Source organism: Galeopterus variegatus, unplaced genomic scaffold, assembly GCF_000696425.1.
Source record: "Galeopterus variegatus unplaced genomic scaffold, G_variegatus-3.0.2 Scaffold7203, whole genome shotgun sequence".
NCBI classification, from domain to species: domain Eukaryota; kingdom Metazoa; phylum Chordata; class Mammalia; order Dermoptera; family Cynocephalidae; genus Galeopterus; species Galeopterus variegatus.
Genome location: NW_007733314.1, coordinates 83,156 through 98,456, shown reverse-complemented (window position 1 = coordinate 98,456; position 15,301 = coordinate 83,156). Strand labels below are relative to the sequence as shown.

Sequence of the window (15,301 nt, the reverse complement as noted above, 5' to 3'; positions counted from 1 at the left end):
GTAAAAATAACTACACACAAAATCTTGAATCACAATAAAGTATGTTAGAGCCTGAGACACAGCCCACATAAACCTTTTTTCTTTTTCCTTTAAATTTTTATTTTGTCTATATACAATGTGGTTGATTATTATGGCCCATCACCGAAACCGCCCTCCCTCCACCCACTCCTCCCTCCCACCCAACAATGTCCTTTCCGTTTGCTTGTCGTAACAACTTCAAAAAATTGTAGTTCTTATATCTTCTTCCCCCGCCCCCGGTTTTTTTTTGTGTGTGTGAGTGAGTGAATTTATTTATTTATTTTTAGCTCCCACCAATACCACATAAACTTTTTACAAAAGCTTAGTACAGGTAAACTCAGCTCATTCAAATATGAGTTACCAAAAAAAAAAAAAAAAAAAAAAAAAAAAAAAAGTACATCATGTAATCAAAGATGCAACAGGAAAAGGAAAACAAGTGACTAACAAAACAAAACACGCATTTAAAAGAAAATGCTGCCACATAAGCAAATAAAAAGTATGACCAAATATTTTGATGCAAATTATAAAAGTTAATAAAGTAATTCACCTCTAAAAGCAAGAAGCAAATGTAAAGATATGAGAGACTAGGAAGAAATATCAGGGGTAAAGGAGCAGATGAAAAGAGAGCTGAAGAAGATTTAAAAATTAAAGGAAAAGATGAATGAGCAATGCTTCTGTCTGAGAGCAGCCGATAGGGTAAGGAACAAGAAGCTCTTTGTGAGCCATGTAGAATTACTGTCCTCTTAAAAGCATGCCAGGGCACAGGTGCTGATGGTCAGCTCTTGCCCCATGAATGTGCATAATCAATACCAATAAAAAATAAAAGCATGTGAAATGTAACATGAATTTTGGTAAAAGTTGTTTAAAATCATCTTTATTCCCCACCCTCCATGTTTGAGTCCCCATGGCACTGTTCCTGCAACAGTGTCTGCCTCTGTTCAAACTCTTCCAGTGTCTGGGAGACCTTCCATTTACCCAGGTGTCTGCCCTGTTCATGGACAAACTACTAGCAGCTTACCTTCCCTCTGGCTGGTCCTAGCTTTGCCTGCTGGGGCCATATGAACACCAGGATTCTCCAATCTTTGCCTATATTCTTGTTTCCCAATACAACTTGAACCCCTGGACACTATGGCCCAGCTCCCAAGGCTTGAAGCCCCTGAAACTCAGAGCTTCAGAGCCCCAGTCCTGTCTGACTCCAATGCCTCTACTCCCAGAGTCTACCCCTCACCTTAGGGCCACATTTCCCCTTGATTCTATCCACCATAGCTGGACATTAAGCATAGGATGAGATGAGAGGAAACATGCAGTAATAAAGGCAGCAGGTGAGGTTTATTTAGCATCCCCATGGAAACCTCAGCCATGTGCACTGGGTGAGGCTTTGGAGGTGGCAGGGTCAGACAGCCCTTTTTGGGTTCATCCCAGGTCATTGGGATTCTTGGATATTAGGAATCTGTAAGAGAGAGGTGTAAAGCTATGCAACTACACCAGTTGTAGAGTAAGACAAATCATAAACTAAAGCCAAAATGTTTCATTATTTTAGTTATACTAAGTTTCCATTTGTATTGTCAGGGTTAGGGCTCAGACATTTCAAACCCATTGTACAGACTGGGTCACCAGACCCCTCACATGCAGGTCCACGCTAGGTAATTGGGGAAAGATCCTGGGAGCCATCAGCAGATGACAAGCTCAGTCCTCGGCAATGGCAGCAGCAGCTTACAGGTCCAACAGCTGTGGTGGGCTCTCGGGGCATCCTGGAGGCACTGGCAGCAACAGCCTCCAACAGCAATAGCAGCATCCCTGTGGCCCCCCCAGGGGCATCCCAGGTAGGGGGGCCATGGATCAGAGCCACTCATCCTTTATACTTAAGTCCATAGCCCAGGACACCTGGATGTATATGCTCAATTACATTAGACAATAACCAAGGAACACCTGGGCACACACGCATATTTACATTAAGTGCTTGGCAAGATTATGAATATCTGAGGGGCCCTGACCATTTTCCTATATTTTCCCAACAATCCACCCCTTCAGGGTCCCTCGCTGTACAATCTACACGTTCAGAATCTTCCGCGATGTTCCCTTAGCGAGGATAAATGACCTATTGCATCCCAACAGTCCCAAAAGTCTTTAGCTTGTTGCAGCACCAACTCAAAAGTCCAAAGTCTCATCTGAGACTAAAGACAAAATTCCTTTCATCTGTGAACCTGTAAAGAGTCAAAAACAAGTTTATCTACTTCCAAAGTACAGTGGGACAGACATTGGGTGCACATTCCCATTCCAAAAGGGAGGAATAGAAAAGAAAAACAGGCCCCAAACAAATCCAAAACCCAAACAAGGCAAACATTAAACACACTGGGGCATCTGGATCCCCAAAGCATTGGACAGCCTCACTACTACAGCTCTACCAGGTGCAGGCCTTTGAGCTGCCCTGGTGCCTGCAGCCTTTCCAGGCAGTCTTTGCACGTTGCCAGCAGCCCCACAGTTCTGGGCTCCCGGCGGCAGTCCCACATCCCGGCTCCTCTAGACATTTCCTCAGTGAAGGTTCTCTGTGGGGGCTCTGACCACACTTTTCTGCTCCACATTGCTCTGCAGATGTCCTCTGCAGTGGCTCCACCCCTGCAGCAGGTCTCTGCCTGAGTCCCCTGACATTTTCTTACATCTTCCAAAATCTGTGTGGAGGCTGCCACACCTCCCCTGCTCTTACATTCTGCTTGCCTGCAAACTTAATAAAACATAAATGCCACCAAGGTTTTCAGCTTTTGCTCTCCAGAGCTGCTGCACGAATCACACTTGGGGCCGCCTGAGGCAAGGCTGCTCCAGCCAGAGTGGCTGGGATGCAGGAAGCAGTTTCCCAAGGACAGAAGTGCCCCAGGTCTGTCCTCTGAAGAAACTCGTTCTCCTCAGCCTCAGGGTCTATGTTGGGAGGGGTGCTCTTCCAAACGTCTGAAATGCCCTGAGGGCCTTTTCTCATTGTCTTGGCTATTAGCATGTAGCTGCCCCATCCCTGGCTGCTGAATCACTTGAATCATCTCAGCTTACACTAGCTTTCACTCACAGTCTCAGGCAATTCTTCAGCGTTCACCCACACAGTTCAAACAGCTGCATTCACCTGTCCATCAAAGAGTGGCTGCCCTGCCCCTGTGCATATCTGCCGCTATTCTGTTATGGCTGCCACAGAGACAGGAGCGTGGTAATGGAGGCTAACTTTTCCACCTTTTTACCAGGTGAAAACGTACTTGAAATTCTGCAAGGGCACCCGTCCTCAGGTCCTCTGCCCATCTTCAGGCAGCACTCTTTTCTCGGGTTTATATGGTAACTGTCAAGCCATCAGGTTTAAGTGGCACCCTCCAAGCCATTTGCCTTTGGACAAACATGATATGCGTTTACTACATCTTCCCCAGAGCACATTACACCATCCACCTTCTCAGGTTTAAGTGGCACCCAGTGAGCCATTTGCCTTTGGACAAATGTGACATGCATTAACTACATCATCTCCAGAACACATTATACCATCTACCCCTAGGTCCCATAGCTGCAGCAGCCAGGGGCTCTCCCTGTTTCTGCCACTTTACTGTTTCCCCAAGTCCACCAATTTGACACAGGTACATGGGACATAGGTAGTGAATTGGGTCACCTGTGGGTTGCCTACTGGTCTGCCCGTTCCCACAGGCTGCTCATGCTTCACTTTCTGGCGAGCAGGTCATTCCAGGAGACACACAGTCTCCCCCAACTCACCATCACTTTCGTCATACGTCTTTGGTGTCAGAAGCAGGAGTGACCTGTTGCAGTACTTCAACCTCCAGGGCATGTATCCACACTTCCAACCTGTCTGCCTTCTGCTGCAAGTCTCAGAGCTGTGCCGCTTCATGGGGTTTCTGGTCCATGTTGGCTCGCAGTACAGTGAACAACAGCCAGACCCCAGTCAATAGGAAAGCAGCCACCGGGCACCACATACCCAAGTGTAGCCACATTTCCTCCCCCTCCCAAGGGGCTTTCTGCTTCTTTACATGCTTGGCATCCTGCAATGACTACTCAAATTACCAGGCTCTTTTACCTGCCTGGAATACTGCCAACTATGCCAATTGTAATGCTATGCAACTACACCAGCTGTTGAGTAAGGCAAATCATAACTAAAGCCAAAATGTTTCATTATTTTAGTTATACTAAGTTTCCATTTGTATTGTCAGGGCTAGGGCTCAGACATTTCAAACCCATTGTACAGACTGGGTCACCAGACCCTTCACATGCCAGGCTGGGTCACCAGATCCCTCTCACGCAGGTCCATGCTAGGTAATTGGGGAAAGATCCCAGGAGCCATCAGCAGATGACACAAGCTCAGTCCTTGGCAACGGCAGCAGCAGCTTACAGGTCCAACAGCTGTGGTGGGCTCTCAGGGCATCCTGGAGGCACTGGCAGCAACAGCCTCCAACAGCCTCCAGCAGCAGTAGCAGCTTCCCCTGGTCCCCAGGGGGAAATCCCAGGGGTGGGTGGGGCCTTCAATCAGAGCCACTGGTCCTTTATACTTAAGTCCATAACCCAGGACACCTGGGTGCACATGTGCAATTACATTAGACAACAACCAAGGATCACCTGAGTGCACGTGTATATTTACATCAAATGCTCAACAAGATTCTGAATATCTGAGGGGCCCTGACCACTTTCCTATATTTTCCCAACAAGAGGATAGCCCTGAGGAGCCCCTGTTTCAAAGGTCTACCTCACTTGTAACTCTGAAGATCACTCCTGGGAACAACTATTTCTTTCACCTGTAAAATAGAGGACATCTGACTCCACAGAGATCAGTGGGCAGGTGGGTTGGGGTGAGAAAGAGGCCACAACTAGAAAGGGGGAAAGAATACCTTTGGGCTGATTCCCTCTGGAGAAGGCTGTTGGAGAACATGAAGCCTGTGGGAGGTTTCAAGGATGAGTTATGGAGTGGGTGGGTGGGGAGGATGTGAAGGTCTGATAGAGACCCTCCTGTGGCAGGAGTGTTGGGTATTGGCCAGGTAGTTGTGGGGAGGGGGATTTAAGTCTGGGTTGCCAGCCCCAAGACCAGACAGAGAGCAGTCTGTGCATGAATAGATGGCTCTTCAGCTCCTGGTACTTCTTCTGGAGACTGTTCCCCAACACCCTTCAGATCCAGCTCCCCTCTCTTGTGCAGTGGCCATGTCCAGGTAGACAGGGTGAGAATGGCTGCTTCAGGAAGAGGTGTGGCTGTGGGCAGGAGGAAGGTGGCAAGACAGGGCCAGAGGTGAGGTGCCCAAAATTAGGGATAAACCTTCCTCAGCAGAGGTCAATGTGCTACTGACTTCCACTGGCCCTTGGATGAAAAACTGTTGTGATACATGCTAATTATAAGAAAATGTCCACAGGTATCAATGTCCTCAGTATGCAGAATAAATGAGATTTGTTACCAAATGGAGGGGAAAGAACATGAGATAATAAAAATAAGCTGGAAGAGAAGGCCTGTTTGGTGCCATTGGGCTCAGAAACACCAAAGCCTGAGAGAACATCCATAGAGAAAGTGGAGGGTGCATTTCTTTTAAAGAAGAGAGTGCTAACGGCTGCACTGCCCCAGGACCTAAGGTGTAGCCAGACCTGCTTGAGAACTTGTGAGAACCTATACTCACTACCACCTTTTTTCTTGAGAATTCTCCATGAAGAGAAGGTACTGACCCAAGAACAAAATGAGTAGAAGTTCAAATGAAAGAAAGGGTTACAATTTTATCAAACTTTAAAGACAAATGAAAACCATCAAGAAACCTTTTGAATACACCAGCACGGCTCCTCCAAAGAAGCGGATTCCAGAAAAGAGAGAACGGGAGGAGCAGAGCAGAAACTCCTGGGGGAGATGAGACCTGGAAGATGGTGACTCTGTGAGACGCCCTCGACAACCAGCACCTGAACCCAAAAAGACGACTAGAATTGACAAGAAGACAGAATAGATGAAATAGAAGTCATGTCCCAGCCCAAGAAATATTTCAAGGCCAAAGCCTATGATACCATTTCCAGGATGATCTGCTCATAAAACCTTTCCAGAGAGAGCTCCTCAAACCCAAATTCACTTGTTTGGGCCAAGCACTAATATTGGCTCAGTGCCCTGACTGCCCCAATCATATTCCACCCACAATGGCTTTCTCCACTTCTAATGAGACGGGCATAGAATTGAACGTGGATTTGAAAGTGGGTCTTTATCTGTATGTGATCATAACTTGCTTACAAATACAGGGTAAATGGAATACTTTCACATATTTATACTTTTGTTTTCCATAATTAAAAACAAAACCAAAAACCACACCAATAACTGCACCAAATAATTCTCATTTGGGATTGGGCTCACTGGCCATATCAAATAAACTCTAATGTATAGAGTGTGGAGGGAATTCAAATGTACCCAGTAGAGTAGCTGCTGACGAAAACACTTGACCTTTACCTCATTTGACCTTCAAGACAGGGTCAAATGAGGCAGACAAGGATTGGCAAGGCTCTGAGAAGTTACTTGCTCCAAGTTTCCACTGGCACAAATTGTAATGAGGAGTAGCCTCACTGAGAGCCCAAATGCCTGCCCGGGGTCTTTGCACACAGAACTCATTAGAAACCCCAACACATCAGTGGAGCGGGTTCTCCCATCACCATTTTGCAGAGAGAAAAGGACATCGAGCGTTAATTAAACTCAGACAAGATCCCACAGTCAGCATGTGGCCCAGCTGGCCTCTGAACTCAGGCAGACCCTGCATTCTCTAAAGATTCCCTGTTCTTCTCCAGACTTCTTCCCCTGGGGCTCTCTGCCCTGCTCTCAGACTCCCCTCTGCCTCCCTGCTGAGGAAGACGAGGCTTCCAGCTGAGAGAGCTGGGAAATGGAACAGCCAGACCTGCAGGGACTGTGGCCAAATTCCAGGCTTGCCCTGGCAGACATGAGGAAGAAGCCCAGAGGCGCAGCAGAGGGTAGAGCTGCTGGGCAGAAGCTTCCTGGGGAAGCCCAAGGTGCATTGAGTCTCCCAGGTGCCAGCCAAGTCCTGTTTTGCTCCAGGTGAGGGAGGCATCTGGGCACTCGGCCTCCCTGAGTGCAGAAGAATGAACTTGAAAGGCCAGGTGAGGGGTGCAGGTCCCCAATCTGGGAGGAGGGAGTCAGCCCAGGCTGGACTGTGCACACTGCCTCCTCCTTCGGACTCCCTTGGCATCCAAACAGCATTTCCATAATTAGCATAGCTAATTGTTAATATTAATTAACTTTTTCCTCCTACTTCATATCAAAGTTCTTTTTCAATGACAAATTTAAGACTACCTGTATATTTGCTTTGAGGAGGTGGGGGAGTACCAGTGTTATATTCACTCCATGTGTTAAAATGTGAGTGTGAACTAGCGTTGTCAATGTGTATTGGTAATAACTGGGTTGTTTCAAAAAACATGTATTATAATTACTGTTCTTTATATTTACTCTGCCAGATGGTGTTGAAACTCTTGATTCTGGATGGCTGACATGTCAGACTGAAATGAGATTACGTTTGCACTATTCTGAAAAAACTCCAGTGTCAATAACCAAGAAAAAATTTTAAAATTCTAGATTTAGGTATGACCACATGTATTTGCTACTTAGGCCATTGATTTTCCCTAGTACTAGAGATTTCTGTCTCCCCTGGTTTTAGCTTTTCAGTATATAAACTAAGAACATAACACACTTAACGATAAATGTCACATCCTCTAATGACTGCAGGGCTTTGTAATAGTGAACTGCTTTATCCCCTCATGTTGCTACTATTAATACATACTTATGTAGTCTAAATCTCAATATTCAGGACCAGAAAAATTTGTTTTTATATAGATAAGTGGTTTCTAAGCTTGTATATTTTTGTAGTTTTCTATTATTTAAAATTTCCTACTATAGAAATAAGTAGTTACTTTAAAATTGATTTTATAGAGATTATTTTGTCCTAAATGAGAGGAAAGAGGCATAAAAAGAGAAAAGTAATTGTTACAAATATTTTGCAGTGTTCTAAATTTTACTGTGGTTTGAGAATGAAAAGTTTTCCATGAAGAAAGCTAGCAGTTATCATAGCAGTGCCAAATTAGTTTCTTTTAAGGCCTATATCAATTTTACAGACACATGTCAAGCTTTGTGTAAATGGTTAAATAGCACATAACTTTATTTTTCTGTAATGTCACTGTACATAACTTTGAGTGAGTTACTTCTCAAAGACCTAGGCAGCCCTATCCAAAATTCAAAATAATTTTTGGGACATTGGGATGGATTTCTAAGTCTTCATATGTAACACAGCTTTTTCTGACAAAATGTCAGGGCCATTTTCAGTAACTGAAGTGATTGACAATACAATACTTATCTTTTAAAGAGTAGTTCAGCAAGTAAACTCAGTCAGGTGTTTAACTTGACCTCTTAGGAGCTAACATCTATTCTAAAACACACTTTTTTTGTAATTTAATCTCTCTGAAATTGGAATAGGTTTTACAAGTTAGCTTTGAGTCATGGTTTAATTGGCAGTTTTTTCTGCTTTTCTTATTGGTATATAAAATACTGATGCATTTTATAATTTATAATGAAATAGAGCTCCCTACATCCTCATAAAGTATGCTATCTGCTTCTGTAGAATTGCTTGCTTACCCTAAGTAACTCCATTTCACCCCATCTGACCTGCAGACTACCCCCCCCTTCTGCATGAGAAACCATTGACTTTCTCATAAAACAAAAGCCGTTGCATAGAAACGGGAGCCACACACAGTAAACTACTACATGGGAACAGGAGCCATACACAGTGAACTATTACATGGGAACATACACAATGAAAAGTTGTATGCTTAATTGTTCTAATGGCTCATTCTTGGCTTCTGTGACCTAGCTCCCTAACTTGCTTTGTGCACCTGGAAAAACCCGTGCCAACGGGATGTACTTTTTGCCTTTAAAAACCCCACAAGACCAAGGCCCAATGCCGCTCTTCCTTGGTTGCTCTTTGGGAGACAGTTGCTGGCCAGCTGGAGTGAATAAACTGCCCATTTCTGCACAAGTGGTGTGTAAGTGCATTTCTTGTGGGAGGGTGCCTTACAACATTTTGGAGGCCCCAGCAAGATTCTTTCTCTTGTGAGTATATCCCTCCCCGTGCTTATCTCCTAGGAGAAGATAGAGAAGCTGTTCCTCTTCTTCTCCCTGGAGGCAGATGGGGCACTTTATTCTCTCCCCGGGTAGGTGAGATCTCAGTAAAGGACGATGCACCAATGGTTGGACTTAGTGGGAAGCTGGATGCAGTATTAAATCCCCTAGTCCTTGGGCTCCCGAGATGTCACTGGGCCCATTGGCAATTTGGATTTGGGTTTGGGACATGCAAGTCTTAATAGGAATTGTGTTTCCATGTTTCTTGTTCGTCTTTGTTGTTGTGATTGTTGTGTCTGTGGATATCTTAGAGTAATTTTGGATGTGGCCACTTGTCTGTCTTTAGTGTGTTGACAGTTGTGTTTTTGTGTGTCATTAACTGAGGTCTTATATAACAAATGGGACAAAATTCCTCCAAACAGGTCTATGGGACAATGCCCTTACATACAGATTTGGATTGATAGAATCTCTGACAAGCCGTCATGACTAAAAAGGTGCCGTAAAAAAAAATTGTCTGAAGGTGAATGGAAATAGAACACCATCTGTGCTTTTAACTAAGCCTTCTCTTCCAGCTTCTCTGAAGAAGGCTTCAACCCCCACAGTGCCTCCTGTACTCTCTGACGCCTCTGAAGACCCAAGGTGGCTTTAAAAATTGAAAATAAGCTAAGAGTATTTCCTTTAATAATTTCTTCTCCCTTCACTGGAGAAGATTTTAAAATTTGGGGAAGGTTGATGATAAAACAGCAGTAGTGCATAACAGCAATGATTTAATCTCTGACTATACTGTAACCAAAGAAAAGAATTTGAAAAACTGTTGTCGGACTGCTAGATTAGTCCCAGCATGTCAACCTCATTTTTGGTTTATTGGCTTTTGTTACTTTATGTCACGCTGACCTTATTGTTAAACACAGGATGGTTTGCATTCTTTCCACTCATGGAGAAAATGGGGAAAACATTACTTTTAAGTTGGTTGAAAACATTAACTGACAAAACACTTCAGAAAAATGTAAATTATGCAGCTAAGAAAGCATACTCTGTTCATTACTTTAAAAAATATACAGCCTTATTAACTCCACAGTGTAACAGTGGTCAGAGTCAACATTTAGGTAGATATATTTAAATGGTAGTGTAAATAGCTTTCAGGGCATACACATAGCTTTTCCCTAAAGAATTGCTCTGGCAACTCTGCTAAAAACCAATTGACCAGAACGATGGGTGTATTTCTGGACTTTGCCTGTTTCCCATACTCAGAGTGGCACTGCCTCGCCCGATGTTCCTCCAATCCCCGCTCTCGCTCCCCCACCTGATCTCTCCCTCTGCATACTCGGAGTGGCGCTGAGTATCGGTCCCCTCCCTGCCGTTCCTCCAACCGCCCTCTGCATACTCGGAGTGGCGCTGCCTATCGGTCCTCTCCCTGCTGTTCCTCCAAACCCCCCTCTCACTCCAACAGGCTCCTGTGCCTCCTGGAACTCCTCAAGACCAGGCTCCATTCATGGTTTACAATTGGAAAAATCAAAATCCTTCTTTCTCAGAAAAACCTCAGGGCCTCATCTCCCTCCTGGAGACTATTTTCTTTACCCACCAGCCTACATGGGATGATTGTCAGCAGCTCCTGCAGACTCTCTTCACTGCAGAAGAACACAAGTGGATCCAGAGGGAGGCCCTGAAAACTGTTACCGGTCATGATGGCTGACCCTCTGATGACCCTGTTCACCTCGAATGCATGTTCCCCTCTAACAGATCGGGGTGGGACCCAAACATGTACCAAGGTAAGAGGGTTCTCAACCTGTACTGCCAGACTCTCCTTAGGGGACTCTGCACAGCAGCCCGGAAGCCCGCTAACCTATCTAAAGTAAGTGAAACTATTCAGGGACCAAATGAAACCCCTGCCACTTTCCTGGAATGCCTAATGGAGGCTTTCAGGACCTACACTCCTGTGGACCCTGAGACCCCAGAAAAACGGCAGGCAATAAATATTGCCTTTGTTACCCAGTCAGCCTCATACATTAGGAGAAACCTTCAAAGACAGGAAGGATTTAAAGGAAAATTGTTATCTGAGCTGGTTGAAATTGCCCAGAGGGCCTTTAATGACAGATAGTCCAGAAAAGAAATAAACCAAAAAGCTAGATCTTAAAGATGCCTTCTTCAGCCCCCACTGGCTGAAGTAAGCCAACCTCTCTTTGCCTATGAATGGCCTGACCCTGAGGGAGGATACTCTGGACAATTAACTTGAACTCACCTCCCCCAAGGATTTAAAAATTCCCCAACCTTATTTGATGAAGCCTTTCACCCTGTTTGTTGCCAAGACATGAAGCATTGCCAAGGGGGTGCTCAACCAAGCCCTGGGACCATGGAAGAGGCCTATCACCTACCTCTTCAAGAGGTTGAATGGTGGAGTTGCAGGATAGCCAACCTGTCTCTGAGCCATAACGACAACTGCTTTACTGGTAAAAGAGGTTAACAAGACATATGCTTAGTGGCCCCTCACTCAGTACAGACTCTCTTACAAAGTGCACATGAACGTTTGCTCACCAACTCCCGCTTCACCCAGTATTAGGATTTACTTCTAGATCAGCCCCTAAAACCCATGGCTCTAAATCTGGCTACCCTCCTCCCAGGTGATAACCCAATCGAGCCTGTCCATGACTGCCTTGAAACAATTGAGACTCTCCAAGGTCTTCGGCCAGACCTGACTGATGTGCCCTGGAAAGAGCCTAATGAAATGCTGTTCACTGATGGAAGCAGTTTTGTCTTCAATGGAACCAGGTATACTGGGACAGCCATGGTAACTTTAGATCAGGTCATTTGGGCTCAAGCCTTAAGCCAAAGAACATCTGCTCAAGAGGCTGAACTCATAGCCCTAACACAGGCTTTAAAGCATGGAAAAGATAAAACTGTTAACAAATATACTGACAACAGATGTTGTACTGGCCATGTTCATGGGGCCTTATACAAACAGAGAGGACTATTAACATCAGAAAATAAATAAATAAATAAAAAAGCAAAAATACTAGCCCTCCTTGAGGCCATATGATATCCAAAAAGAATGGCCATCATACATTGTCCAGGCACCAGAAAGATAACTCGTTTGAGACCCAAGGCAACACTGCTACAGATTTGACTGCCAAAGAGGCCACATTAAAACCAGTGGGGCCATTTGACTCTTTAATAATCATTCCAGCACCTCAATTGCCACCGACTCTCCATTATACTAAAGAAGAAGTAAAGCATGCTAAGATCTTAAAAGCCTCCAACAATGCCATGAATTAGAAAATTCTGCCAGACCACAGGATTTATTTGCCACAGGCTCTAGGCAGATTGCTGATTAAACAGATACATCAAGGAACACACCTTGGATCCACAAAATTAACTGAACTTTTAAAAAATATTATTACACCCAAGGTCTTGACAAAATAACAAAAGACATTGTTACCAGATATGAAATTTGTTCACAAGTAAATCCAGGGCCAAAACCAAGGCTGCCCATTGGAACAAGAACGCAAGGAACCAACCCTGGCAAACCCTGGGAAACTGACTTCACCAAGGTAAAACCTGGACAGTATGGGTATCGCTACCCTTTGGTGTTCACAGACACTTTTTCTGGATGGGTAGAAGCCTTTCCTACCCAAACTGAAACCGCTCAGATAACACTAAAAAAATTGTTACAAGAAACTGTCCCCAGATTTGGCCTACCTGTAATCTTGGGGTCTGACAATGGCCTGGTTTTCACAGCCCAAATTTCCCAATTATTAGCTAAAACATTAAAAATAAATTGGGATTTACATTATATTTATAGGCCACAAAGTTCAGGACAGGGAGAATGAATGAATCGGACTTTAAAAGAAACACCAAATTAAAACCAGAGACGGATGAGAACTGGGTGAGCCTCCTTCCCTTTGCCCTCCTAAGGGCGAACTGCACCCCCTACATACAAGGAATTACACCCTCTCTGTTGCCCCACCTCAGAGATGATAAACTTGCTGAAATCACTAACCATAACCTTCTTCAGGCCCTCCAACAGGTAATATGCCAAATTCACCCCTTGATCAGAGAGGCCTACCCACCGACAAAAGCAATTGGTCAATTCTGCAAAAAGACCTCCTGGAATCTGAGAGGGGTTACATTGAATCTATCGATCAATTTGGGAAGAATTGACATCTTCACAATATTGTCTTCTAGTTCATGAACATGAAATGTCTCTGCATTTATTTTAGATTGTCTTTAATTTCTATTAGCAGTATTTTGTAGTTTGCAACAGATAAGTCTTGCATGCTTTTATTAAATTTGTTCCTAAACATTTTATTCTCTTCAATGCTATTGTGAATGAAATTGTTAAATTCATTTTCAGACTGTTCATTACTAGTATATAGAAGTATAATTGCTTTATTCATTTTAATCTCAGGTCCTCAAACTTGCCAAACATGTCTAGTTCTAGTAGCTTTTTGTATGGATTCCTCAGTATTTTCTACACACAGAACCATACCATCCATGGATAAAGACAGTTTTACTTGTTCCTTTCCAGTCCAGACTTCCTTCTTTGTCATGAGCAGACTGGCTAGCATACAATGCTGGCCCCATACAATGCTGCATAAAAATGGCAAGAATAGGCATGCTTGCCTTATTCCTCAGTTTATGGGAAAAGCACCCAGTTTTTCACCATTAAGTATGATGTTAGCTGTGGGCTTTTTGTAGATGCACTTTATTAGATTAAGAAAGGTGCTTTCTATTCCTAGTTTATTGAGAGCCTTTCCAATTAAATAACAATTTTAAAATGTAAAGTGCTTTGATAAAAAGATTTACACCAAGTGGTCAATCTGATAATGTTGTAAAAAGTTAATTTTTTCCTCTTTGCTGTGGTCATTGTGTCCTCCACAGAAGCTGGACCTACCTGAATGTGCAGCAGCAGCTGCATGCATATATAATCAACACAATCAGACTAACGAGGTGGATTATACATGGCTCTAGGAAAACCTGTTGTTTCTATACCAACCATTCAGGTGTTATTAGAGACAGCCTTGCATTAGTCAGAAAACACATTAAAGAGAAGAGTCAGATAGTAATAATAAAAATTGGTTTGAAAATCTTTTTCCTGGTCACCTTAGTTAACGAACAATCAGTCAAACTCCTTGTTTTACATACTAAGTACAACAAATTAAGTACTGATGCATCAATGGTTTGATTCCTTCCTAAAGAGGAGTTGGGAATGAAATAGAGCTCCCTACACCCTCATAACATAAAGTATGCTATCTGCTTCTGTAGAATTGCTTGCTTAACCTAAGTAACTCCATTTTACCCCCATCTGACCTGCAGACTACTCCCGCTTCTGCATGAGAAACTGTTGACCTTCTCATAGAAACAGAACCCGTTGCATAGAAACGGGAGTCATACACAGTAGACTACTACATGGGAACAGGAGCCATACACAGTGCACTATTACATGGGAACACACACAATGAAAAGTTGTATGCTTAATTGTTCTAATGGCTCATTCTTGGCTTCTGTGACCTAGCTCCCTAGGTTGCTTTGTGCACCTGGGAAAACCCTTGTGCCAATGGGATGTACTTTTTGCCTTTAAAAACCCCACAAGACCAAGGCCCAATGCCGCTCTTCCTTGGTTGCTCCTTGGGAGACGGTCGCTGGCCAGCTGGAGTGAATAAACTGCCCATTTCTGCACAAGTGGTGTGTAAGTGCATTTCTTGTGGGAGGGTGCCTAACAACCATAACATCTTAAAGTGATAATAGTAATTATTTAGTGTTTGACAATATTAATAGTAGATAGTTTTTGTTTTGTCTTCATATTCGTCAGTTTTCTGTGCTTATAACAGAATACCTGAAACTCGGTGACTTGTGAATAAATGAAATGTATTATAGTTTTGAAGGTTGGAAAGTTCAGGATCCAGGGGCCACATTTGGTGAGGGGCTTCTTCTGGTGGGGACTCTCTACAGAGTCCTGTGGCGACACAGAGTATCATATAACGAGTGCTGAGCAAGAGCATTTCCACATGCTTTCTTCCTCTCCTTGTGAAGCCCCCAGTCTATTCCCTAATAGCCCATTAAACCATTAACCCATAAATCCATGAATGGATGATCTATTCATGAGGACATAGTCTTCACAATCCCGTTACCCTTTAAAGGCCCTACCTTTCAAGTACCATATTGGGGATTAAGTTCCAACCTGAGCTT

The 15,301-nt window shown here is 43.9% G+C and overlaps 1 protein-coding gene across 1 annotated transcript in view; it reads left to right on the top strand.

Annotated features, from left to right (window-relative positions):
* Positions 1 to 11,468: 11,468 nt before the first annotated feature.
* The window catches only part of LOC103607169 (glycerophosphocholine phosphodiesterase GPCPD1-like), a 24,854-nt gene continuing 21,021 nt past the window's right edge, over positions 11,469 to 15,301 (top strand). Inside the window, exons 1-2 of the mRNA XM_008591705.1 lie at positions 11,469 to 11,565; positions 11,737 to 11,903. Of these exons, the coding sequence (XP_008589927.1) occupies positions 11,469 to 11,565; positions 11,737 to 11,903 (264 nt within the window). The remainder of the gene's footprint in view (positions 11,566 to 11,736; positions 11,904 to 15,301) is intronic.